General features: G+C 41.1%; 2 protein-coding genes across 2 annotated transcripts; one reads left to right on the forward strand and one right to left on the reverse strand.

Moving 5' to 3' along the window:
• The first annotated feature begins 879 nt into the window (after positions 1–879).
• On the forward strand, positions 880–4204 carry LOC119730517 (E3 ubiquitin-protein ligase TRIM33-like). Its single transcript, XM_038203485.1, has 2 exons — positions 880–1050; positions 2107–4204. The coding sequence occupies exon 2, from the start codon at positions 2151–2153 to the stop codon at positions 4020–4022; it is 1872 nt and encodes a 623-aa protein (XP_038059413.1). The 5' UTR covers positions 880–1050; positions 2107–2150; the 3' UTR covers positions 4023–4204.
• Positions 4205–7332: 3128 nt separating this feature from the next.
• LOC119730518 (integrator complex subunit 2-like) lies at positions 7333–20854 on the reverse strand. The gene is made up of 16 exons (XM_038203486.1): positions 20448–20854; positions 19456–19588; positions 18129–18228; positions 16873–16986; positions 16017–16147; positions 15095–15268; positions 14515–14690; positions 14064–14189; positions 13422–13605; positions 12655–12723; positions 12399–12533; positions 11336–11648; positions 10262–10555; positions 9262–9463; positions 8227–8343; positions 7333–7771 (listed from the first exon to the last, which is right to left on the reverse strand). The coding sequence occupies exons 1-16, from the start codon at positions 20729–20731 to the stop codon at positions 7348–7350; spliced, it is 2976 nt and encodes a 991-aa protein (XP_038059414.1). The 5' UTR covers positions 20732–20854; the 3' UTR covers positions 7333–7347.
• Positions 20855–25839: the final 4985 nt, after the last annotated feature.

Consider the following 25839-nt stretch of genomic DNA (forward strand, 5'->3'; position numbering starts at 1 on the left):
TAATTTTTGAACAATTTCTTAAAAATATGCATCAAAAGATTAAACATTTCAATAAATTATCTTAAAATTAGAAGAGACATCACACCCCCATTCGGTATTTTGCATTTTTCTGTCTCATTTTCCCAGAATGCATCATACATGTATACTGTGCTCAGGCTTTCCAGCAGACCTACAAAAAAAAGTAGGTGGAAAAAATGGAACAGGAGGATCAAAATGTCCCCCCCTCCTTAACAAAAAAAAGGACAAAAGGAATTTGGAGGAAAAGTCAGGATAAAAGTAAGGTATTATTTGCAGGCTTTCAGTAGTACATGTGTACTTTTCATTCATCACAAGCCTTGTTTAGCATGTTCTGTGCTCACAACACTTGTGTTCCATCCTCAACTAAGCTCGTGGAAGTACAGTTGCAGTAATCCTGCGCCCAACCCCTTCATTGTGTGATTTACATATGACAGTGTGTAACAGTATTGTGAAACATATTCAATGAGATTTCATTTTTCAAAAAAGTAGGAATTTCAAGGGGAAAAAGTAGGAAAAGTAGGAGCAAGGTAAAACACTAGGAAAAAGTAAGAAAAGTAGGCACACTTTGAAAGCCTGATGCTAGATTTAAAAACAGCTTGGTTTAAAAATTTAATCAGAACTGCCTGCTTAGTTTGACCATAAAAAAGTGTGTGAATTGTGAGAGCCTACAGCTCTGACTGACAAACAAAAATACATGTACAGAAAAATACGGCACCGTCCCAACTTGCCCTTTGACTCGATCCACAACAAAAGGTGCAAGGTCCACACGTATGGAAAAATTGATCAGAGAGGCAATTCAGGTTTAGTGAAGCATATACATGTAGGGTCATGTGACCCTTTGGTAGCTTGCGGAAATAAACCCAGGCGCCATTTTAGTGCTGACATGGTAGCACAGAAGTTGGAGCTAAAACGTCACAGCATTTGGATGAAGTATCTTTACATTGTATCTGAAGCTGTACCAGTAGATTTCATCTGGAGATAGCATACTCTGTATGCAGGATCATCTGCATGCTGAATTGGACTGCATTACTGGTGAGTTTTAGTCAGAAATTGTGTCTTCCCAAAGCTAGTATTGTGAGTTATTTTTGTCTTCATAATTTCCTGCAACAGCTGAAGTTGAGAAGTTGATTTGTTATTTCTTGTAACACAAAAGGTGCCCCAGTAGGCCAAACAATACTCCAACAGTAAAAAAGCACATGAAAAAAGGGTAATGGAGGACAAAACAATATTCATCATAACAGAAAATGACAAATTACCATGAAATCGAGGTTAATGCAATACATACACATGTACATGTATTTCACATGAGGATGCATTTTTGGGACAGAACAATACGTGAAATCCCGCCCTGCAACAATGCCCATGGCAACAAGATTTCATAACTCAAAGGCTTTCAAAACTTAATGGTTTAAAAAAAATGAAACTACTAGAAACAACTGATTTGAGCATTTGACTTAGTTTCGATTTTAAATTTTGAGCGTTCAAGGTTCCTTATTGTGTTTGTAAAATATTCCATATAAGTACTAGTAGTGCAAAAATTGCGGAAGTGTTTTTCACTTTGTAAAATAAACCTTCAGTCTCACATCAAATATGAGGTGTAAATGTCAGGTTGGAGTTACATGTATGTTGTTTAGAATTTATACAATTAAGAAAACGAAAGGTCTTATTTTAACGTACCGTAATTCTTCCAAAGACTAAGAGCAAAGTAAGGTTAGGAAAATGTACATTGGCTGAGAGAAGTACAATATGCAACAGCTTAAAAAAACACCAACCAACCACGTGCCTTTCCCACCCTCCCCCACCCACATCAAAAATAAATAAATATATACATAAATCAATCAAACAATCAAATAAATAAAAAATAAACAACTCAGTTTATTAAAAAAAAAAGTTACATAAAAACAGGCTAATGTCATCATGTGTACACATGTGTACATGTGTACCAATACTGAGGAAAATGTCAATCATTTGAACACACTATGACTGAATTTGAGTACGAATTTTATCTAAACCAATGTGTACATATATCTTAAAATCCTTTAATACTTACAAAATATTTTTTTTTTTTTTCCTTGGTTAAATGTACAGTTCTGTGAGAATTTCAGCAACTTTTCACCTACTCGGTAAAAAGAATGGCGGCCGGTGGTACAGCCGAGGTTCTAGGGAAGATTGGCGAGCGTCATCTAGAATGCTCCATCTGCTTCAACCGTTTCACGGAGCCCAAATTTCTTGACTGCTTACACACGTTTTGCTTAAAATGTCTCAAACACATCATGAACAGCAAAGATCCAGATGTTGTAATAATAAAATGTCCAATGTGCAGACGTGAAACCACACTGGAGAGTAGTGGTGTTGAAGATTTGCCTACTAACTTCTCACTGAGTGCCTTAGTGGAGGAGTTTGCAGTTCATGAACAGTTTTTAGAGGGTCAAGGTTCGGAGATCAAATGTCAAAGCTGTGATGAGCAAAACCAAGCCACTACATTTTGTGTGAACTGCTCTCAGTTTTTATGTCAAGATTGCCATAATGCACACGAGCGTCTGGGAATAACAAAATCCCACAAAACCTACACAATGGCGCAGTTTCAAACCGGAGAGATCAGCTACAAGAGCAGGCTAAGAGAAGAACCGAAGTGCGGCAAACACCCAGACATGAATCTCAACATTTACTGCAACACCTGCGAGCAGTTGTTATGCACAACTTGCTCGGTTCTGAAACATCAAAAGCATTCTTTTGATGACCTGACGGACGCTTTTGATAAATGCAAGCAAGAGATTGCAGAGCTAAAAGCAAAGGCCGAAGACAAGAAAACTGCGCTGAGCAATGCCAAGAAAAACATGGCCAATTCACGGACACAACTGGATTCCATGTTTGAAGCCACCAACAAGAAGATCTCCCAAAAGGCTGACAAGGAGGTTGCTAAGATCAGGGAGACAGAGCAGAAACTCAAGCATGAAGCAAAGGAGATCTACCAAGACAAAATCAAGACATTTGAGACAACAGAAGACAACTATGATGCAGAACTGGCCATAGCAGAGCAGACGCTGGATAAGATGAACCAACTCCTCGCTCAACAAATCAAGACGGAGATTTTACACCTCAAGCGAAAATTCGTGCGCCACCTCAAAGAAATGACTGAAAAACATCCAGCAGTAGTCCCCGGCAACATATGCTTTATTGACTTTCAAGAATGTGACGAGGATTCACTCGGGAGGTTACTTCTGAAAAACGAGTGGAAACTGGCGAGAGAAACGAAACTGGATGAGTTATACGACGTTTCCAGAATTAACTCCGTGGCTGTTTTCTCCAACAACGAAATAGTCGCAGTGGACAGTGCACACAAACAGCTGATAACCTACTCACCACCAAGCGACCCCCATTCTCCCTTCACCTCACAAATGCCAGAGATACCCGATCTGAGAGACCCAGACCAAGTTGCTGTCAACCGATGGGACCAGCTCATCGTACTTGATGGTCTCATTGTCAAGACCTTCAGCAGAGAATATCAGCTTCTCCATCAGTTCCAGCCGGGACTCGACTCCGACAGCAAACCAACGTGTCTGGCGGTAGACGACAACAGCGTCATAGCTGTGGGTTATGAAGCCGAGGGAGAGATCAGCCTCCACAAGCCGGACGGATGCCTCACTAAAAAAATATCAGCACCTGGGATCGCGGATCAACTGGTCATCAGCAACAAGCATTTAATCTACACTGCCTGCTTGAAAGGGAAAATGGTGTCCATGGACTACAACGGTGACGTCATTTTCAAGATAGACACAGACAGCCCGATGAGTCTGTGCTGTGATAAACAAGGTGACATTTACGTTGGTGAAGACTTGCATTCCTTGCCCAGTGCGGCTAACATCCACGTCTACAGTCCCAATGGCAAACACATGGACTGTCTGATCAAGCAATGTACCTATCCACTTGGCATGGCATTCACACCTGCCGGTGATCTCGTCTTAGGTGGATGGGGCTCACTGCAAATCTACCAACGAGAATGAACAGTCATACTTCAAAGAAGCTACTGCCCCATAGAGACAGTTTGGCTTGGTTGTTAGAAAAAAACGATCAGATGGTCAATTGTTTCACTGCTGGCCAAATGTTGCGTCCTTACGATACTTCAATGACGAGAAGAGGTTTGGTTTTTGAAATTAATTCAATCATTTCTATTAAATGATCTCATTCAGCTACATGTATATATTTAACAATTGTTGACTGCTGTGATGTGGGATATGACGTTTTGAACACCAGAGGGGTGCATACTGTTTTGTTATACCTCTGTCTTGGATTCTTTGGATTTTGATGTAAAAATCAAGAAAACTAACAGCAGTAAACACAACAATCATGACAATCGAACGGTAACCCACATGCATGTCGCACGCTCGAAACAGCTGATCATCTGCTAGTTCGTTGCTTCACTTATAAATGAGAAATGGTGAAAATAGCGTGGGTACTAACGATACAAGCGTTTCACGCAAACTACCTGCTTTTAATTTGTATAACTTAACACGTGATCGTTCTAGGCCAATGAAAATACAGTACTCAAGACAGAGGTATAACAATAAATGTTATCCATTTATGGGATATCCTAATATTATATGGCATAAAGACGAAAAGAACTTTGTTTTTTGAATCAAGTTTGTACATAAGTAATTTCATTCATTAATATTAAATGATCTCATTCATCTACATGAGTGTTATCCGTTTGTGGCATACAGTATTCTTATGTTATACTAATTGTATTGGTAGCGCGGTATTCTGATAGATTTGGTATGTTCATCTTATATAATTTTCACCCTCGCTATAAAGGGCATTCTTTCGTATTACACCCTGACAAACTGAGTCCAAATCTTTACAATTTTGACAATCACTCTCAGCCAATCAGATTCCCTGCGTAGACTTTGTGAGATTTTCCAACGCACCAAATAATCAGTTCTTGAATTACAGTCAAGTTTGATAGCCAATAAGAAGAGTGTTTTCAGGAGGGCACATCAGTGCCATTTTACTTGGAAGGAGATAAATTCTGGATCCACTTCTGTAAAGAGCGATCTGATTGGTCAAAGTTACATGTATATCGGTCCGTATTTGGAAGCGTTCATGAATAATAATTCTCAAAAGGTCAAAATAGGCAAGATATAGACTCAGTTTTCCCGGATGCCGTCTCACCACGTACGGGAGTACAGTAAAACAACCCTGGTTAGTGGGGATGATCATTTTAATTAATCATCATATTAATGACTGACCTAATTATTGGCTAAATCCAGAGGCACATTTTACAAAACTGATGAGCCCAGAAATTTGTTAAATTCGCTGATGTTTGCTTGCAATATATGTATTATATTTTGTACACTTTATCATACATGTACCGGTACTTGTCACTATTTTAACATTTCAACAGCTCAATGAAATTGGGTGTTTTTTTACATTCACTGATTCATTTCTGTTAAAGACTTTGGTTTTAAAGTTGAAGTCAGAACTTTTGCATTTCTTCTCAACCTAACGTACATCACAGAATTAAATACGTAACTCCACAAACTTACAAAACAATTACACTGGCCAAGCTTTTCTAAGCTGTTTGGCACTTAAAAATTAAAGTTCCAGTTTATATTACTGAACTTTGCAACTAGGCTTCGGATTACTAATTATATTTGAATATTCCTGAGTCACAATGTGTTTCTTACTCTATGATTGGTTATTTTATATTTGATTTTCAAAAGCTGCAAAAGCTATTGGTGGAAAGATTTCTAATGGGACCGGCGTAATTGTCTACGATGATTGTTTCCTTTCACATACACCGGGTAGCTACCACATTCAGCCATTGCTAGCACAAAAATGGTATCACGATGCATCACATCTTTATTTAACTTGTTTGTATTTTACAGTGGAACGTCGCTTTACCGAACACCGCTATACCGAACATTTGGCTATACCAAACATCATGCTTGGCCTTTTTGTGTACAAAATGTACCGAACATTGTTGTTGAAAAAGCCAACAGAGGAGTGACAAGAGGCTATTATTTCCCCACGGAATAGAAAGGGAAAGTCACCCATTGCTGTAGATAGTTCGCTCAAAAACTGTGTAATTACATAATGCAATAGACGGCACGTGTTCAAAGTCATCTTTCAGTAACTACCAGGACGTGCAGAGTGAAGTTCTGAAGGGCGCTATTTATTGAAAAATGAGTACCGAGGCACCAGCAGCTTAAAATTGCTACACCGAACGATCGCTGTTACGAACAATTTCTGTGGATCCTGCGATGTTCATTATAGCGGCTTTCCACTGTATTTGACCATGGTAGCTCCTTAACTTTTCTAAGGACTTTTTCTCTGAAGGAACTTGGTTTGGTTTGATCTTCACTTGTATTGTTTTTGCTTTCCTGCTTGTAGTAGTAGTTTTTTTGCAATTTTTTTGTGTGAAGTGAATAAATTTGCCTTCAAGAGGTCTTGGGTCTTTGTAATTTATACAAATGTTTTCTATATCATTCAATTCTTCGGTTATAAACTGTAGAGAATATGGACTTTGTAAGCAGAATTTACATGTACAACATGCTTATGAATAGTGCAACAACAACAGGTTCCTCAATTGGCACACAAAATTTGTAAAATATTAACAGAATCAGTCTTTTATGGTTAGCAACACTCATTTTCCATCAGTTACCCTCATACTGGCCTGTAGTTAATTAAACATGAAATTGCAATCAACCTTTTTGTGTACATGAATAGAGGGTGAGTAAAAAACTAAAAAGGAAACCCAGATGTTACGAAAGTGTTCTTTCAGCAACAAAAACAATTCACATTGGGATGGGTGCAAATTGTTTTCGTTTTGCTGAGAGAACACACACCTGTTTTGGTGATCCGTGGACAGAAAACGGTGCTTTTGTTTAAAATTCCGTAACTTGAAAAGTACTTGAGTGATTTGAATGATTCTTGCACCAAAAGAAAGCTTATTAATTGGGCTTTTATATCCTAGATTTTGAAAGTGCTACATGCAGAACTTTATTAAGTTAGTTTTAAAAGGTTATTTTATGGGGGTTTAAATGAAAAATGAACTTGAAGCTACAATCATTAATGGTTGAAGTAGACAGCCATATGGTCACATGATCAAAGCAATATGTTCCAGATTGGCAAGAAAGGCAGTCTTTACTCTGAACTCAATCTCAAAATGGCGGGCTATGGTGGGCCATTTAGAGTGTGATACTGGCCAGCATGTAGACTGTCAGAATAACCTATGGCATAGGGTCAAACCAATTGAAATATCTACGCGTGTACCTAAAGGGTGTTGCGTTAAATTTGAGTGTGCCAAGTAGGAGAAGTAGGCCAATCAAACTACAGGGGAGGCGGCAGAGCCAAGACGCATAGCAACCAATCAGATATCAGATGCACGAGGCCGTTGCCTGTCCTCATATACACGTGTGTAATGAGGTCACGTCTCCAGTCTAGGCAATCTTCATGATACAAAAACAATGCAAAACATTTCAGGATGTGGATACAGTTTTTAGAAAAACTTACCTCCTCGTTTTCAAACGGCAGACATATCTCCAGCAGCAGCTGCACAGCGGTGCTCTCCTGCGCAGCAATGAGGGCGCTCTTTAGCTCCTCCCTCTCTGGCTCGGTAGGCTGGGGGGTCAGTCCTTGCTCCGGCCGTCTGATGATGCTTGGACTGGACTGGAGATGTGTGGTCAGAAAGGCTCTGGACGCGGCCAAGTAAGCGGTCAACATCTGCATGACTATGTCTAGAATCGGTGGACATCTAAACAAGGAAAAACAAAAATGGTTCACTTTTCAAGTACATGAGAGGTACAAGTCACAATAAATTTAAAGAAAAAAGATTTTAAAAGAAAACCAATTTTCAGGCACGTCACTGCAGCTAAAAAAAATGTTTAAATACATGATTTAAATAATGCTTGCCAAACAAAATTTCATTACAACTGTTCCAATAGGCACTTGTGCATTTGGTGAGATTTTGTTCAAGTAGTTTATGCATGCTCTGAATTGAGTGTATTTGCCAGGGTCCATCTTTTTTTAGAAAATTGCAAAATCAAACAATAGGAACTTGAGGTTTACAGGGTCCCTTCTGATCTTACCATGAGTTACAGCTTATTCAATTTTCATTCTTCCCTTAATTTCCAATTATGTTCAAAATTCAAACTTGCATTTTTGCAACGGAACGGAGGAAAACTGAGAATGCATTAAAACAATAGTTACCTGAAAACTCTGAGATCGCATCTGAGCACAATCAGCGGGTCCAATGTGATATCCTCCTCTGTAAAAGCTACCACAGGCTTCGTGCATACAAGCGCATTCACTGTCATCACTCGCAACCTAGATGAAAAAATAATGCACATTACAATAGAATACAAGTACACTGAGAAACCCTGAAACATGCACATTGAAGAGAGAGAAGTGTTGAATGGCACTCCAGGGGTCATTTTGAGAAAAAGATACAAAAATTGAAAGGAGTTTTATAGATCTTTCTTTGTCAACCACATTTTGCCAACCATGGCTAAACACAGCAAAAATAAACAATGTTTATTATTATTACTGGTAATCGTACCTAAGGGAGACATTCCTATCGGGTTGTGCAACTTTTTCCAACTTTAATGACCTCTAACCCCTTTTTTTCCTTCATCGCAGCCCCACAAATTTTGATATATTTACGTTTTGGACAACGAGCAATCGATCTAGCCTACTTGCGACGGTAAAATGTTGCCTCTAGATGTCTCCTTAATGTCCGGTGTCTTCCTAAGGTATAACTTATGATGAAAAAAGTTAACAGGAATTAATGTTTCCAATGTATCATTGGATTATTGAAAGTACAAAATAATCAAGAAATGCCATACAAATTACTACCTCACATAATGAGGGTGTTACGTAACTACTTCACACCAGGCTTAATTTTACATTGACTGGACCCAGGGGCGGGATTGTTTTTTACAAAGTTCGATGCCAGACTGGTTCAGGCCATCATCTGCTGGTAGCACACCCTGACATTTCCAGTCTTGCTCACTGCAAGCGGGTCGCAGACAGATATTTCTTGTTGCGTGCTTATCCATGATCCGTTCTGAATACCACAAAACCTTTGCGTGTATACACGTCACCCGGCGCGAACTGGTTAAGAAGCATAATTGTGTGGGCAAAATCTGTTGCCAACAACGGCTTCAATTTATACCCTTGTGGTATACCATACAAAATGGGACTCAATGTTTCAATGCTCAATTGAAAGAAAAGTCTATCAGATACCTCCTGAGCATGACAGTGTTCAGCATCCTCCACAGCTTGATGGCCAAAGTCACGACTTGACGAGGTACCTGTTCCCCTAGCAGGCCTGGTAGACTGCCCACCAAGACCTCAGCAAAGTCCATGAGATGATGAGGCTCCAGCTCACACAGATGTCTCAAGAGTAGGAGAGACTCGGAGGGATCTTGACAGGCATGCTGCAGGGCTGGGGGTGAAAATATGCCCGAATGTTGGGTATGAGGGCTAATAGCGGGTCATATTTGAATAATTTCTGGTAAGCCAAGTGTTGCTACTACACGAGAATAACCTTAACTGCCTAGGCACTTTTGGCAAGGAACCATCCTCAATCCTGCAAAATCATCCGTTATTTCTTGAATTTGTTCGGTGGAGGGGTGACCACTGCATCAATCCTTCAAAATCCTCCAACAATTAATGTTAATACGTTGAGGCAGTGCCGATGATATCCAGACACACTGCGGATAGTATCCAGTATAATCCATGGTTGAACACACACAACGCTGGGTACAGCCTACGACCTCAATACAATGCATCCTCCACAATCAACTGACTTTTTTGCCATTAAGCCTTAATCCTCAAACATCCTCCTGGTTGATTTTGGAGGATTGAGGGCCACGGTTAAGGTTTTCCCTAAACCACATAACATTGGAAACAGTGTTCTGAATATTTTTTTTTTTTAAATTGGCTGTCCATTCAAAATAACTCTTAGAATACTCTGTGAACACGTTCACAAAGGGGAGATGGGGAAACCATTGGGAGGGACATTCAAATACATTGCTGATGGCACCTAATGCTCCCGCGACGATGCTATGAGTTTGTGAACATACAGCACAAAATTAGTTGTTTGCACTTAAAAAGTTACTTGTGTGTTTAATGCGTAAACACTACATCAAAATTGACAAATCATTGTGCGCATTCCGCAACAAAGTACATTTCCATGGTTATTTAATATATCCATAACAAACCAACACTGCCAGTGGCTTACCATTCTGAAGTCTCGCTGGGGAGCATTTTGCAACCGTTCTCTGTCCTTCTCCCCCACCCTTCACCCTCCTCTTCTTTCTGACCCCACCTCCCATTTCTTCCTCCATTAGCTCCTCCCCCAACCAATCTTCCACCAGACACAAGTGAGGGTAGTGGGTTGCTAGGAGACGCAGGAGGGAGGGGTAGAGACCGGCGTAGTCAGGCTGATGCCGCTGGGCTTCGTGGAGGAGATACTTGATGGGTATCTGGGACGTGAGCTTTGATGAGTAGGACTGGGGACGCTCGTTGTTCATGACTGAAATAAACAAAGAATAATAATTACAGTCTGTTTCGAGTCAATATGTGACCTTACTTAACAAAATGAGTCACAAATCAGCTATTTTGAGTATTGGCCTTTGAACAGAATCTTACATAATGGAAACTAACATTTGTACCTCAAAGGGGGCTGCTATGCAAAGGGTCTATTCCACTTTGGATGGGATGCCAGTCCATCACAGGTTACTTCCCTAACAACGTTGGTATCCATTTATAATTCTGGGTAGGCAGTGACAAGTTAGAGCAAAGTGGCTTGCCCAAGGACACAACATATGGCAAGAGGCTGGATATGAGCCCCTGACCCTCTGATCATGAGTCACAAATCATAAACACAATCTCACAAACCTCTTTGTCAAGATTTGCTGAGGCCGAAAAAAAAATGGGAGGTTGACGGTAACACCCTTAAAATTATCCAGGTAGGTCCGTAGCTAGGAAAATTATTTTCTTTTGTAACTTTATTTTTGTTTGTCCGTCAGTCTTTCATATTTACTGTGTTTTCTTCAGGATACCTTGAATGGTTGTGTTTAATTAATCTGTGCAATTGTTCAATTGACCAATAACACACCAAAACGTTACATAAGGAGGACTTTTATTTTTGGGGGCCAAATGTGGCAATTAAAAGTTTAAAGTGGGCATTTTGGCCAAAAAAAATGCAGGTAGGTCAGGTTTAAGTACCATAAGCACATAATGTTTTTCCATCCTTCGAAGAAACCAAAGACAATGAAAATAAAACAAGCATAATCCATATATGGAGACATACCCAATGTCTTCATGTTACTAAGCACGCAGTCCTCATACAGCAGTAGATAATACAGCATTAGCAGCTGAACCGTCAGACCACACTGCCCCGCCCGAGCCACGCCCGGATCCTCAGCAACTGACGCCCTAAGCAACGACACATTGGAAGTCTTGTACACGGACAGAATCTCCCTCTCGGTGAGTGGTGCATTCCGGTACTGCTTGGTGCCAGACTGGGTGGACACTACCACTGAGGTCACATAGGCTTCTAGGAGGGGTGGGAAAAGGGGGTGGAGGGGAGGGGCACTGTGGCAAATCTGCTTGAAAATCCAGTCCTGAGGGAAGATAAACGTTAACAGTAAAGTTGACTTGTTAAAGTAAAATACAGTGAAATCTCGATACGTCAAACTCTGCTAACTCAAAACAACTGTTTAGTCTAACAAAGAATCCATTGCCTTCAGTAGTATAACAATGATATACAACCCTGCTTAGCTCATAACTCTGCTCAAGTCAAATTTTGAACCTGTTCCCTTGAGCTTTGACTTATCAAGATTTCACTGTACCTATAATATCTCCTTTGTCCCCTTGGCACTGTATGCTCATTTTTTTCTGAAGCTTGTGAAAAATTCCCAAGAGTTCTCAGTTTGGATATGAACCCATGACCTCTAGCTTACTAGTACAGATGCCTGACCGCACAACCACCAAGCTTGACACGTTTGGCTGTCCAGTTTGAATGTGATATAATGTAAAAATTTGATCACAAGTTGGAACAATTAAAGAACAAATTCACTAAATTTTATAAGCAACCGTTCTAAAAATTATACTAATTTAAAAGGTTATATCAAATTTCTTTGATTACAGAAAGAAAGATGAAATTTTTAAATTTTGCATTTCTCAAGTACTTAAATTATAAAACACCCCCATACAGTTGGCATTGCTTATATTGTTAGCAAACAAAAATGGACAATTTCACGATTAACTGACTATCTGGAGAAAGCTTAATTTGGTTGTCGACAACATGCCCCAAAAGTTTGATAAAAAAAGTTCATTGCAAATGTGATGGTATCACAAATTTACAGTTTTACCTTTATTGGGACTTTGTGTTTGGCAAAGGCGCGGCTCTGCAGTAGATTGTAGACACAGTGGATGGGTAAATAGCCTGATATCGAGCCGCTCAGGTCAGGGGTCACAGCAACGGTAACGGCATGAGCAGTAACAACCTGAATGAAACATAACACAAATGAATTACAAATAGTCAGGTGCTGGTAATATGACCAGTTTGTAATGTAGTGATAGTTCACGTGTACCTTGGGTACAGTACCAAGATGGATGCCTTTTTACCTGCTCAGTGAAGACCTCCTGCATGAACATCAGTCTGAGTCTGGCCAGTGAGTTGGGTCTGATTGGAATCTGTAATTATAAAGTAAACGAACATTAATTTTTTTGTTACATATTAGAATTTCATTAAACACAATTTTGAGGCTTTGTATGATACAAATTACAACTTTTACGAAGTAATTATCTCTATGTGGAGTGCCGTGGCGTCATGGTCTGGAGCACTGAACTTGTGTTTTGTGGGTAATTCTGCAGGTTGTGGGTTCCAGTCCAGCCTGCGGTTATGGTGTGTGTGCCCTTTGGCAAGGCACTTTGTCACTCATTGCTTCTCCCCACCCAGGAGTAAATCGGTACCTGTGAGGGCAGAAATGGTTATTGTGGTTGATTTTAGCTGCTTTGCGCCAAAATGGCAGCATCGAGCTGTGTACTCCCCAGGGAGCTGAGATGGTATTTGGAATGTTTCATTGGCCAATAAGCAGGGTAATAATGATGTAGCGCCTTGAACACCAATACTGGTGGATACATGTGCTGTATAAATATACATTATTGTATTAAAAGAAAAATGGTTCTGAAAAGAACCCAGGGTGTTTTACTATAAAATGAGCTATCCAGCCCTATGTTGGCAGTTTTCCTATAAACACATCTATGCCAGGTAGCCAGGGATCACGCCCAAAGTTACGATGCCAGCAACATTAGCAATGCTGCAAACCTGGGGAATGGCAAACGGTGATCACTTAAAGAGCAAAAAATTGTGATATAAAGCAGTTTCTTACCTTCATACCCAGCGTTGAGCAGACCAAGTCGATGATAGCATGGACCTGGTTGGCATGGAAATGACTGGCCATCAATAGAAGCATCTCGCTGAACGAGGCGCTAACACCACTCTCCCGCTCAAACATCGGTCCCTCGCGGACCAGCCAGTTAATCCAGTCTATCACTACGTGCTCGTCTTCTTGGCTGATTAAACAATTGGGAAAAAAAGGAAAGTGACACAGATTTGGTGATAAATAATACAACCACAAAGGGGGCCCAATTTCATAGCGCTGCTAAGCACACAGTTTTCTGCTAAAAGAGCCTCCATCTATTTCATGGAGACCGCAAGCATAAGCACAGCAATAGGCATGCTTACCTCAGAGGACAGAATTGTTTAAATCAGTGACGTAGTAGAAATCTCCATGTGTGCACAACCGTTGGCACATCTATGCCATGAAATAGTGCTTAAGGTCAGCACAATTTTCTGCTGTAGTTAGCACAACTTTTCTGCTAACTGTTAAGCAGCACCATAAAATTGGTTCCTGCCTAGCATTTTCTGGTATCCATGTTATGTGATGTGGTTTCCATAACAACAGAGTCATCTCCAATGAAGTTTGTCTCCACTGCTTCTATGACAACAGAGGAGTCTAGCTGATACTCACCTGATGAGAGAGGGACATGCAAACAGCATGCACAGACCCAGACAGATGAAGCGAATACCAGAGGGTGTGGGCAGAGGGTGGCTACTCAGTAGACGTAACAGCTGCTTAGCTTCTTCCTCACTGAACCTATTGGATAATACCATAAGATATTGCTAACAGAGAAAGAGACCAGGAAGACAACGCACATCATACCTAACTTATATTCAACGCTTGCTTGGAGATAGTGATGGCATGCTGCGACCAGACCAAATCGCAACACTTGCCCAAGATTGCAGTAAAAGGAAGAAGCTTGTAGTCGACTGCTCCGCAGCCGAAGGATGATGACGATTGCTAACAGAGTGTTGTGCTTGTCAGATGTAATGGAAGACACTTAAAAAACCAATGGCACATCAGAAGGACACTATGCTCAATGGTACAAATTTAAAAAAAACCCGCAAGGTTCATGACTTACTTGAGTCCAGCTATCCCCTTGAGTGCACAGTACAGTCTCATCACAGCACTGGCCTGTACCACTTGCCGCTCGGGGAGGTTCCCATGGAACTCCTTGGAGGGGATGATTGCTTTAAGCTGTTGCAGAAGGTGCGTCCGCAGAGCTTGGAGAATAGAAAGGCTAGCGTCAGCCTTGTGCTTGATAAGAGAACAAAGTTAGTGTAGAAATTAGAAAAAAAGATTGTTTTATGGTACATAAAACTTCTATGGTATTTTTGCTTAAAATCTTGCTAAACGCAAAACTTGCAACACTTGTCAAAATGAGAAGCCTGCTCAGTGTAGCAAGGTACATCAAGTCAAAAATCTTAAGGCCAAACTGCCTCAGAGTCTGTCGTCACCAACTGCAGCAGGATACAACTGTGGCATTGTTCAATGAGACTAGCTCTCATTGTCTCAGAATTGGTTGTTTATACACTGGTGTCCGTGGCCCAACGCAACAAGGCTCCACAGACTTTTACATTTCTTGCACTGCGCTAAATTTGGTTATTTATTAGTATTTATGGGGCGCTGCTTTGGTTAAAGCATTTAAAAACTTTACTTACCTTTTGCCCATTGCGTACAAATTGGGCAAACCAGTTGCGAACGCCCGAGTTACTGCCAAGCAGCAAGCCGCTGATGAACCCGACCATGTCACTCATTCTGTTCTCTGATTGGTCAGTTGTGTCGTGGTCTAACGACAAGGCAATGGCCAGGCCGGGCAGCTTGCACTGGTCGACCTGTGTGAGAAACATGGAGTTCATGCTATCACATTAAAAATATTCAAAAATTGAAAACCTATTCCATGTATAAATAACAATGTGATAAATGCTTATTGGCTCTGTGCATGAATATAGAGGGCGCTGTTAGAGCAAGTGAAGAATTATATTCATTGATTATGCAAAATTAATAAATATAATTCCTGGGGAACAGGGGTGTGTTTCACTCACAAGAACTTAGAATTAATGCGAACATGCCAACTACAAGTGCACCAAAAATGCCGTTGAAAAAATTGTTTTGGCACCCTGTGCTAGATATGTCAGTGTGCAGATATCAGCTTTTCAAAGCTTCTAATATTTGTTGTTGCTACAATGGAAATTCTGCCAGTGATAAAAGATGATGTAGAAAATGGCAAATTTTAGTTCAGACAGCTCATTGTGGATGAGTCAGCCATCTTTGAAAACATAGAGCACTGCAATTGAAGACCATCGGCCATTATTGGAAAAGTCCATCAATGTTGTTGGCCAGGGATGTAGTCAATACCATCCTAAGTCCAGTCACAAGTAACAGTGGATTAACAATAACAAAGGAATGCCTTTGTCAAAAATCATTTGAATAGCTTGTGATTTGATTTGGGACTGGAGGACTTGTGATGGACTCCTCACTCGCCTACATCCCTGTTAATATCAAATGGTTAGTCCTGTTTGCAAACGTTGGTAAAAGGTTCACAGAACTTAACCCTAGTCATCTTTTTTGATTGATACGTACAGCGAGTGCTCTGATAGTGAGAGCCTGGCTGGGACTCATTGCTGCCAACATTCTCAGTGTCTGTGTCCTTCGCCGGCCACCGTAGCTATCCTCGTCCTGCCGCTCTCCATTCACAATCAGGCTTTTGCAAACTGAACACAAACAGGAATAGGACAAGATAAAGAGGAATTATTTTATAAGCAACATCACGGAGCATGTGTGTTCCATTTCTGAATGAATGTTCTATCTATTGACTGACTGACTCCCCGAATCACTGTCACATGTGACCTGGCCTGGTGGTTGACTAGTGAAGAAAGCCGGGCAGTGCTATTGTACAGAATTACCTCGTAATGCCAAATGGTCGAAATCCAGCCCATTGTGTCGACCAGATGCATGAAAAGACTCCCAGTGAATAGCCACTCTGAATCGTTGTACTCTGGGACCAGCTTTACTACGCTTGTCTTTTTTTTTTTTTTTTAACAATACAGAGGAATTCTTTGAACCGACTTGAGAACTTTGGTCAGGAAACTATGTTGTTAAATTCAAAGTCCTCAGAATTAATCCAATACTGAAAACATTTGTTAGTTGGGGAGGGGAGAGCATACCTAAAAAGTTTTCACCTCACAGAAAAAAAGTTACTTTACTTTAGTGAAAATTATTTTCTTTAAGCAAAATCTTTTCCAAACTTTTTCATTCTGGAATGTTTCTCTCATACACTTTTAAATCAAGTTATCATGAATTGGCAGCCTTTATAAAAAAAAATTCTCCCCACATATTTTGGATAAAAAAACCCATCTGGTTTGGTCTCTGTTTATGCTTATTGAAGTTCAGGTCATATACTATTGCAAGTGTTCACTGAAATATCAGATTAACTGACCTTGGAAGAAGCTGTCTGGCACATTGGCAACGAGCCTGCAGAGTAGAATAGGACCAAACTGAACACGTAGGAGCGCCTCTGCCATCTTGTCAATTGAAAGTAGGGACGGAAGCTCTGAAAGAAAGGAAAAATACAGGTGCATTCAAACAAGATGTTGGCCAGAATTGGAAATATAGGCACACGTCACTGATAAACAAACTTGAAGGTACACTTTCATTCAGAGGGCACCAAAATTTAGTGTTTTGGGTCAGGTATCAGAAAACTCACAAGTTTTACATCAGGGAAATTCCAGCGTCATGAAACGAAGTGTAATGTCCGTGACACAGTCAATTAACCATGATTTCTAATTAATGATTCAAAGAAATGATGCAAAACTCCTATTAAAGCTATAATTTCCTTGACCAATATCAGATGATGGATAAATTTATAACATTTGATAAATACATTGTCAGGTTTATTCACTGAGCTCTTGAAAGCTCTGTCATAGACATTACATAATGCTGGAAGTGCCCATTACTGCCTTGTCTGGAAGATCCAAGTATTCTTACTAGGACCCTTCCTGTATCCTCCAAAATCCACCACTGTGCATAAAACCCTGCAAATTCTTTGTATTTTCCATGGGCATTCAGCCATATGCAAAGAGATGACTGGGTACTACCTTCTCAAATCCTACAAAATCCTCCAAAATGTTTAAAGGATCTAGGAGGGTTTCAGATTGGTATGAAAGATTGAGGGATGCGACAATGGACTCCACGATAAAACAGTTGATGACACTTTCTGATAAATTGTAAGATCTAGTTGAAGGGCCACACTATGTGAACACACTGGTTCAGATATGTATGGTGCAAAGTTCGCAGGATGAATTTTATTCAAAAATGTGCACAAATCCTTCGCACCTTTGCATGAGCATCAGGTATCATCAGCAACGCGTTTGAATGTCTCGCCCGTGGATCTCCCCCAACTCTCGTTTTGTAACGATTGAGGGGGTACTTGGGAAAAAAATGTTGCAACCTGACGCTGCTTTTTTCTTCATATATCATCTCAATGAAGGTCAGTCATTGCAAAAATGATAATAAGACATGAATCTGGGACTGAGAAACATTTCTAAATTTGTTAGGGACTCTCCATAGACTTTGTACACAAGCGCTGAAGTAGCATCAGGTTGTAACATTCTTTCCGGTACTTGAGCACGGACCATCCATACAGGAAGTAAAAAATATTTAACAGAATAATTGCAACGAATATTGATAGTGTACCTGCTTGTGCGATACACAGTACATCAGACACTTCTTCCAAGTAGACTTCACTCTCAAACAATTCACAGGGTCTCCGCACAAAATCTGTCGTGTCTTTAATCTGAATAACAAAGTTTTAAAAATATATGGCACAATAAAAGTCTGATATTGGAATCACTCTAAGACTACTTGGGGAAGGTTCACACTTTTCAGGATGATAATACTTGTAAGTCAAAATGGGTCGAGTCAAGAATTTAATTTGAGTCACATACAGTTTAACTATCAGTAACTCAATTACACTTGCAAATGTGTGTCACTTTTATGACAAATTTAACCAATTTAGGAACAATCTAGTCAGTTACTTGACTCTGCAGACTTTCATAGCTGCCAACTTTTCAAAATCCCAATTAGTAATCAACCCGCGCGGTCATTTTCAACTGCTCGTTTTATCAAAAGCTTTACCAACATAGAGTACAGGTACATGGTTTACATGTACACATACATGTGTATACCCTTCTTGTTGTGAATAATAATGTACTGTAGGCCAAAAGATAATTAAAAAAACAAAACAAAAAAAAACTCAAACTCTATTACCAATTATTCCAACCATACTCTTATTCAATTCCATGATTAAAATCTCGCACTGATGGGTCTCATCCCGGCAATAAGCGACCAAATGCGCTCACGATCGTCACTGAAAAGTACTACTATACAGTACACACAACCACACATCCACGAGATGCACACAAATGACACACCATTGAAAAATAGTTTTAGTCTGGTCCTCAAGTACTCCACTGCGCACACTGCATTGATGTCTATCAGGTGCTTGACTGCATTCTTATTAGACTTGTCACCAGTCCATCCATTATCGCGACATTTCGCCGGAAGTTTTCGGTCAAAAACGATACTTTATAAGTATTATTTTTTTTTTTTTAGGTAAAAAATGGGAAATTCGTAATGTTTTAGTGGCAAATCATATTTTCGTAATTTAACAAACAATTCGTAATAATTACGAAAAATTAGTAACAGTTGGCAGCTATGGACTTTGACAATTGAAAAAAAAGACAATGCATTCCAGTAACACTGGTCACAGAACATACAAAATACTCTTCAATTAGTTCATATGGCTAGTCACTGGAAGTCTTTTTATGCATCTGGTTTAAATTTACACATAGCACTACCAGGCTCCCATCACAAGCCAACGACCAGGCTATGTCACATTTGACAGTCAGTCGGTCAGGGGCACATAGGATTATAGGCTGGCCCTCTGGGACCAGCAAAAACATCTGACTGTCAGTGATTCCAACCATTACACCTTGACAAATGTGATGCTCGTTGTACCCACCTGACTGGAAATAAACAGAAGTTCACTGATGAGCAGACGTAGCCTTCTTGCCGGGTCACTTCGCTCAAACTCCAGAGCCAGGCCATGTTGGATGTTAGCAGTCAAAAGATTCTCTGACTCGCCCAGTTTATGTCTGGTGAGAAAATACAGCTCAATACTTTCATCAGTGAGCATTATTAAGTTAAACACTGATAGGATATAGGCTCGGTGCACAAACAAGAGAGGGCGCCTTTTCATAACTTTTGAGGCCCCTGTGGACATCGACAGGACACACCACGTGCGCATACTGGTTCTCATGCGTATAGCACAAAGTGCGCATGACTTATTTTATTTTGAATGTGCACAGAGCCATACTCCCATAGTATTTTTGCATGAGCGTCAGTCATCGTTAGCAACGCATTGAAATGTCTCTCCCAGTGGTCTCCCCCAACTCTCATCTTCTTACCGTTGAGGGGGTACTTGTGCACGGAGCCTACAGAGTACATTTCACTTATGACAGCCCCATTAACCAAATTAATCATTGCTTAGAAGAGAGGGATTCATTTAATCTAAAATCTTTCTTTTAATTACTTTGTTAATTTCACAATTTATTCACATTAAACAGCATGCAAACAAAGAAATATATTGGTTGTATATGAAACACACTTTCAACAAATTAAAGGCAGTTTATAAAGCAATTTTTTTGTTTTATCACCTCTCATTTTCACCTCATTTATGGGATTTGTCATGTTTGTGGCTCTCTACACTTGTTGACATTGGAAAAAAGTCCTTTCAAACAGGAAAATAAAAGAATACCAAAAGCACAAAATGTTAATAAAAAAAACACTTTGAGTCAAAAGCAATATTGTGTAAACACAATACCAATGACCAAATTGATCAAAAAGATGATGATTGTACTAGGCCTACACAATCTGACAATATTTGTTTGTTGTTTTACAACTTTAAATCTTCAGAGCAGTAGCCTGGTCTATTTTTTCTAAGTCATTCATTACCTCATCTGAAGTTCTTTCCTAGCATCTTGCTCCAGCGCATTAAAGTCCACAGACAGCAGAGCGACGATCGAGTTGACCACTTCCAACCCAGACAGCACCCGCAGAATCTGCTTGCGCCCCTCCACCCACGACTGGCTCACGTCGAGTGGAGCACACAGGGACATACGGACCAAGCACGGCAGCAGGGCCCGAATGCTACCCTCATCCATTTTCGCAATCTGCTCGATATTCACATTCTGGATGGCCTGAAAGGCAGCAGGTTTCAACTCAAATCGCTTGCTCATGGTCACTGATGTGATTTGAAATCTGATTTGGAACTCAGAAAGTGGAAAAATAAGGACGATTTTAGGCACACTCAGCCACGCGCGAAACTACACTTTCCATGTTGAGCGTCAGGCTGGTAGAAAGAAAACTGTGGAGGGCGCCATACTTATTGGCTGGACGATTTTTCGAGGAAAAACCATAGAGCTGTTCTTTATTATATAGCTCTATGGGAAAAACCCACTGCATCCCCTTTACCCCCCCCCCCCCACCCTGCTCTGACCACTTAGTTACTGAATCAATTACCAATCATCTTAAATCCCCTCCCCTCCCCCCCCCCCCCCCAAAAAAAACCCCGACACATCACACGCATGTCTGCAACTATGGAAGTTCAGAAGTTGGAGACCACCAACACCCTAAAAAAAATCCCCCGAAAAAAAAGGAGTAGGCCAGTATTTTGCTGTCGGAAAAGAAGAAAAGAAGATTGTATGCTTTTGTACAATGAATTTTTCTACTTTTCTGCTTTTCTGCTACCTGAAAAGCAGAGCTTCCAAATTAATTGTCACAAACATCCTAGGCCTCCCGGCAGTTGATCCTAATTCCTAAATCGACCCTTTTCACACTCTAAAATCTGATGAGAGAAAAACTTTTTTTTTTCATTTAAAAATGTGAAGGCCAAAACAAAAACATGAAATACACAAGACACTGATAGTCTAGGGCCCAACAACCAAAATTACACAAAACCGTGCAGAATTGCGCAAGTAGGGCGAGTAACTAACTAACTGTGCATGCACGAGCCAGCAACAGCACAAAACTATCCATTTACTCATTTCCCAGTACCCAACACACACTCACACAAACTGTGTATTTTCAACGGGCGTGTGTGTTTTCCACACGTTGGAATCCTAACCAGCCTTGTGGGGACCTTTTGTACTGGAGGAGAGCGTGCACGAGCCATGCATCAGCTTCGTGTACAAAACTAACCATTTACTCGTTTCCAGTACCCGACACACACTCCTCACACTGTGTATTTTCCAACGGGCGTGTGTGTAGTGTCGTGTTGGAATCCTAACCAGCCTTGTGGGGACCTTTTGTACTGGAGGGGAGCGTGCACGAGCCATGCAACAGCTTTGTGCACAAAATCAGCCATTTCCGCGTTTCCCAGTACCCAACACACACTCACACAAACTGTGTATTTTCCAACGGGCGTGTGTGTATTTGTCGTGTTGGAATCCTAACCAGCCTTGTGGGGACCTTTTGTACCGGAGGGGAGCGTGCACGAGCCATGCAACAGCTTTGTGCACAAAATCAGCCATTTCCGCGTTTCCCAGTACCCAACACACACTCACACAAACTGTGTATTTTCCAACGGGCGTGTGTGTATTTGTCGTGTTGGAATCCTAACCAGCCTTGTGGGGACCTTTTGTACTGGAGGGGAACGTACACGAGCCATGCAACAGCTACGTGTACAAAACTAACCATTTACTCGTTTCCAGTACCCGACACACACTCCTCACACTGTGTATTTTCCAACGGGCGTGTGTGTGTCGTCGTGTTGGAATCCTAACCAGCCTTGTGGGGACCTTTTGTACTGGAGGGGAGCGTGCACGAGCCATGCAACATCTTCGTGTACAAAACTAGACATTTACTCGTTTCCAGTACCCGACACACACTCCTCACACTGTGTATTTTCCAACGGGCGAGTGTGTATTGTCCTGTTGGAATCCTAACCAGCCTTGTGAGGACCTTTTGTACTGGAGGGGAGCGTGCACGAGCCATGCAACAGCTTTGTGCACAAAATCAGCCATTTCCGTGTTTCCCAGTACCCAACACACACTCCTCACACTGTGTATTTTCCAACGGGCGTGTGTGTGTCGTCGTGTTGGAATCCTAACCAGCCTTGAGGACCTTTTGTACTGAAGGGGAACGTGCCCGAGCCATGCAACAGCTTCGTGTACAAAACTAGACATTTACTCGTTTTTCAGTACCCGACACACACTCCTCACACTGTGTATTTTCCAACGGGCGAGTGTGTATTGTCGCGTTGGAATCCTAACCAGCCTTGTGAGGACCTTTTGTACTGGAGGGGAGCGTGCACGAGCCATGCAACAGCTTTGTGCACAAAATCAGCCGTTTCCGCGTTTCCCAGTACCCAACACACACTCACACAAACTGTGTATTTTCCAACGGGCGTGTGTGTATTTGTCGTGTTGGAATCCTAACCAGCCTTGTGGGGACCTTTTGTACTGGAGGGGAACGTACACGAGCCATGCAACAGCTACGTGTACAAAACTAACCATTTACTCGTTTCCAGTACCCGACACACACTCCTCACACTGTGTATTTTCCAACGGGCGTGTGTGTGTCGTCGTGTTGGAATCCTAACCAGCCTTGTGGGGGACCTTTTGTACTGGAGGGGAGCGTGCACGAGCCATGCAACATCTTCGTGTACAAAACTAGACATTTACTCGTTTCCAGTACCCGACACACACTCCTCACACTGTGTATTTTCCAACGGGCGAGTGTGTATTGTCCTGTTGGATTCCTAACCAGCCTTATGAGGACCTTTTGTACTGGAGGGGAGCGTGCTCGAGCCATGCAACAGCTTCGTGCATAAAATCAGCCATTTCCGCGTTTCCCAGTACCCAACACACACTCACACAAACTGTGTATTTTCCAATGGGCGTGTGTGTTTTCGACACGTTGGAATCTTAACCACCCTTGTGGGGGACCTTTTGTACTCGAGGGGAACGTACACGAGCCATGCAACAAATACGTGTACAAAACTAGCCATTTACTCGTTTCCCAGTACGTCTCGAGACCGGTCTCGGGTCTCGGTCTCGGTCTCGGTCTCGGTCTCGAGACCACTTTTTGCTGGTCTCGGTCTCGGTCTCGGGAGCTGTGGTCTCTCGAGGTCTCGGTCTCGGTCCCCTTTGGTCTTGATATTTTGGCTGGTCTCGAGTCGAGACCAGCCAAAATGTCTAAATTTTAGTCGCGCACATAAAGCAAAGTAGGTACCAATTTATGCAATAAGGGCCAACCATTTTCGGGGATTGTATAAACACACCCCTGTGGGCGTTAACTGAAGTATTTTTTTATTTTTAAAATAAATGAGGTGCTCCAAATAAGTGACATTTCAATCTTCTCTTTAATTTGGGATAGTATTTTGGAGAAAGAGTACATTTTTCTATCTGATTTTCCAGCAATGAATTCACACACTTTCACCAGTTACCACTCACTGTTGCCATGAGATAAGACTGACTGCTCATTTGAAGTACCCCATTATTCCTCAAAAAGCAAAATCCCAGTCAGAAAAAATAAAAATCCATATCTGGCTACCACCTCTCAACTTTTGGGTCTACATGTACAAGTCTATATTCCATGACTGAAATTTTAAAAAATAAATCAATATTTTCTTCCTCCAAATCTTTTTGAAATCAGGTTTACAAGGGGGGGGGGGGGCAATGTAAGTAAAATTAAAGTTGCATTTAAATATCCCTTAGTAGTTATAGCTGAAACCAAGGGGTGGCTGTGGAGTTTAGAATCCGAGTTCCTTTAACAGATGAAACATCCACCTTTGAGCCATGCAACAGCTTCGTGTACAAAACTAGCCATTTATTCGTTTCCCAATACCCAACACACACTCACACAAACTGTGTATTTTCAACGGGCGTGTGTGTTTTCCACACGTTGGAATCCTAACCAGCCTTGTGAGGACCTTTTGTACTGAAGGGGAACGTGCACGAGCCATGCAACAGCTTCGTGTACAAAAATCAGCCATTTACTCGTTTCCAGTACCCGACACCCACTCCTCGCACTGTGTATTTTTCAACGGGCGTGTGTATATCGTCGCGTTGGAATCCTAACCAGCCTTGTGGGGGACCTTTTGTACTCGAGGGGAACGTGCACGAGCCATGCAACAGCTTCGTGTACAAAACTAACCATTTACTCGTTTCTCAATACCCAACCACACTCACACAAACTGTGTATTTTCCAACGGGCGTGTGTGTTTTCCACACGTTGGAATCCTAACCAGCCTTGTGGGGACCTTTTGTACTGGAGGGGAGCGTGCACGAGCCATGCAACAGCTTCGTGTACAAAACTAACCATTTACTCGTTTCCAGTACCCGACACACACTCCTCACACTGTGTATTTTCCAACGGGCGTGTGTGTATTGTCGTGTTGGAATCTTAACCAGCCTTGTGGGGACCTTTTGTGCTCGAGGGGAACGTGCACGTGAAATGTGGAGTAGCGGCACAAAATAAACAGGCCGTATGGCGTTTCCATGCATGTCAGTGTGCTGAGCTGAGCTGAGGGGCGCGTGGGATCGGACATTGATTGGCATGGTCCACAAAATTGTCGCTACTCTGTCTGTGATTTAGCAATACCGACTTCGTTAAGGTAGTGGATATCATTTCGCAAGAGTTGTATAAAATTCATAAACGATAAATGCACAAAAACACACTCCTAGACCTCCAAGATGGTTGCATTGCTAACGATCTATAGGCCGTTTTAAAAACCAAATGGAATTTATTTCGTCATGCAGCCTATATGACTTTAATGGTGCGATGTAATTATATTTTAATGTGATTTTTGATGCACCATTTATCGCTGCTAAATTAAGAAACACTATTTGCAATTTTATATTATATTTCTTAAATACATAATAACTGATATGATATACAAACATTACTACGGCCAATTTACACAATACGCGAATTCAAAATGTTGCATGACACGGTCGTGCGTTTTACGCACACAAGTGACGAGTGATTAATAATGCACGATTTTGTCACGTAAATTTCACATAGGTTTACCCATATTGTTTTGTGCCTAACTTTAAAAGATGCACAACCTTTTCGCGCGACAATGCTTATATGCCAACTGCTTAATTTTTCCCCATCACTGATGTGGAGGGACATTTGGTGATGAACAAATAAAATAAACTAATGAAATAAATAACTCCCCCGTACTGTACTACATCGAACTTCACTAATAATACTGTTTTTTTTTAATGTTTGAATTTATTGAATGTTTTATGTCTCAACATATATTCCTCTTGCTATTTTCGAGCAGAGTTGAGTTCGACTCGAGTAACAATTTTGATGACTCGACTCGACTCGAGTCACT

Source organism: Patiria miniata, unplaced genomic scaffold (assembly GCF_015706575.1).
Source record: "Patiria miniata isolate m_02_andy unplaced genomic scaffold, ASM1570657v1 HiC_scaffold_22, whole genome shotgun sequence".
Classification (NCBI taxonomy): domain Eukaryota; kingdom Metazoa; phylum Echinodermata; class Asteroidea; order Valvatida; family Asterinidae; genus Patiria; species Patiria miniata.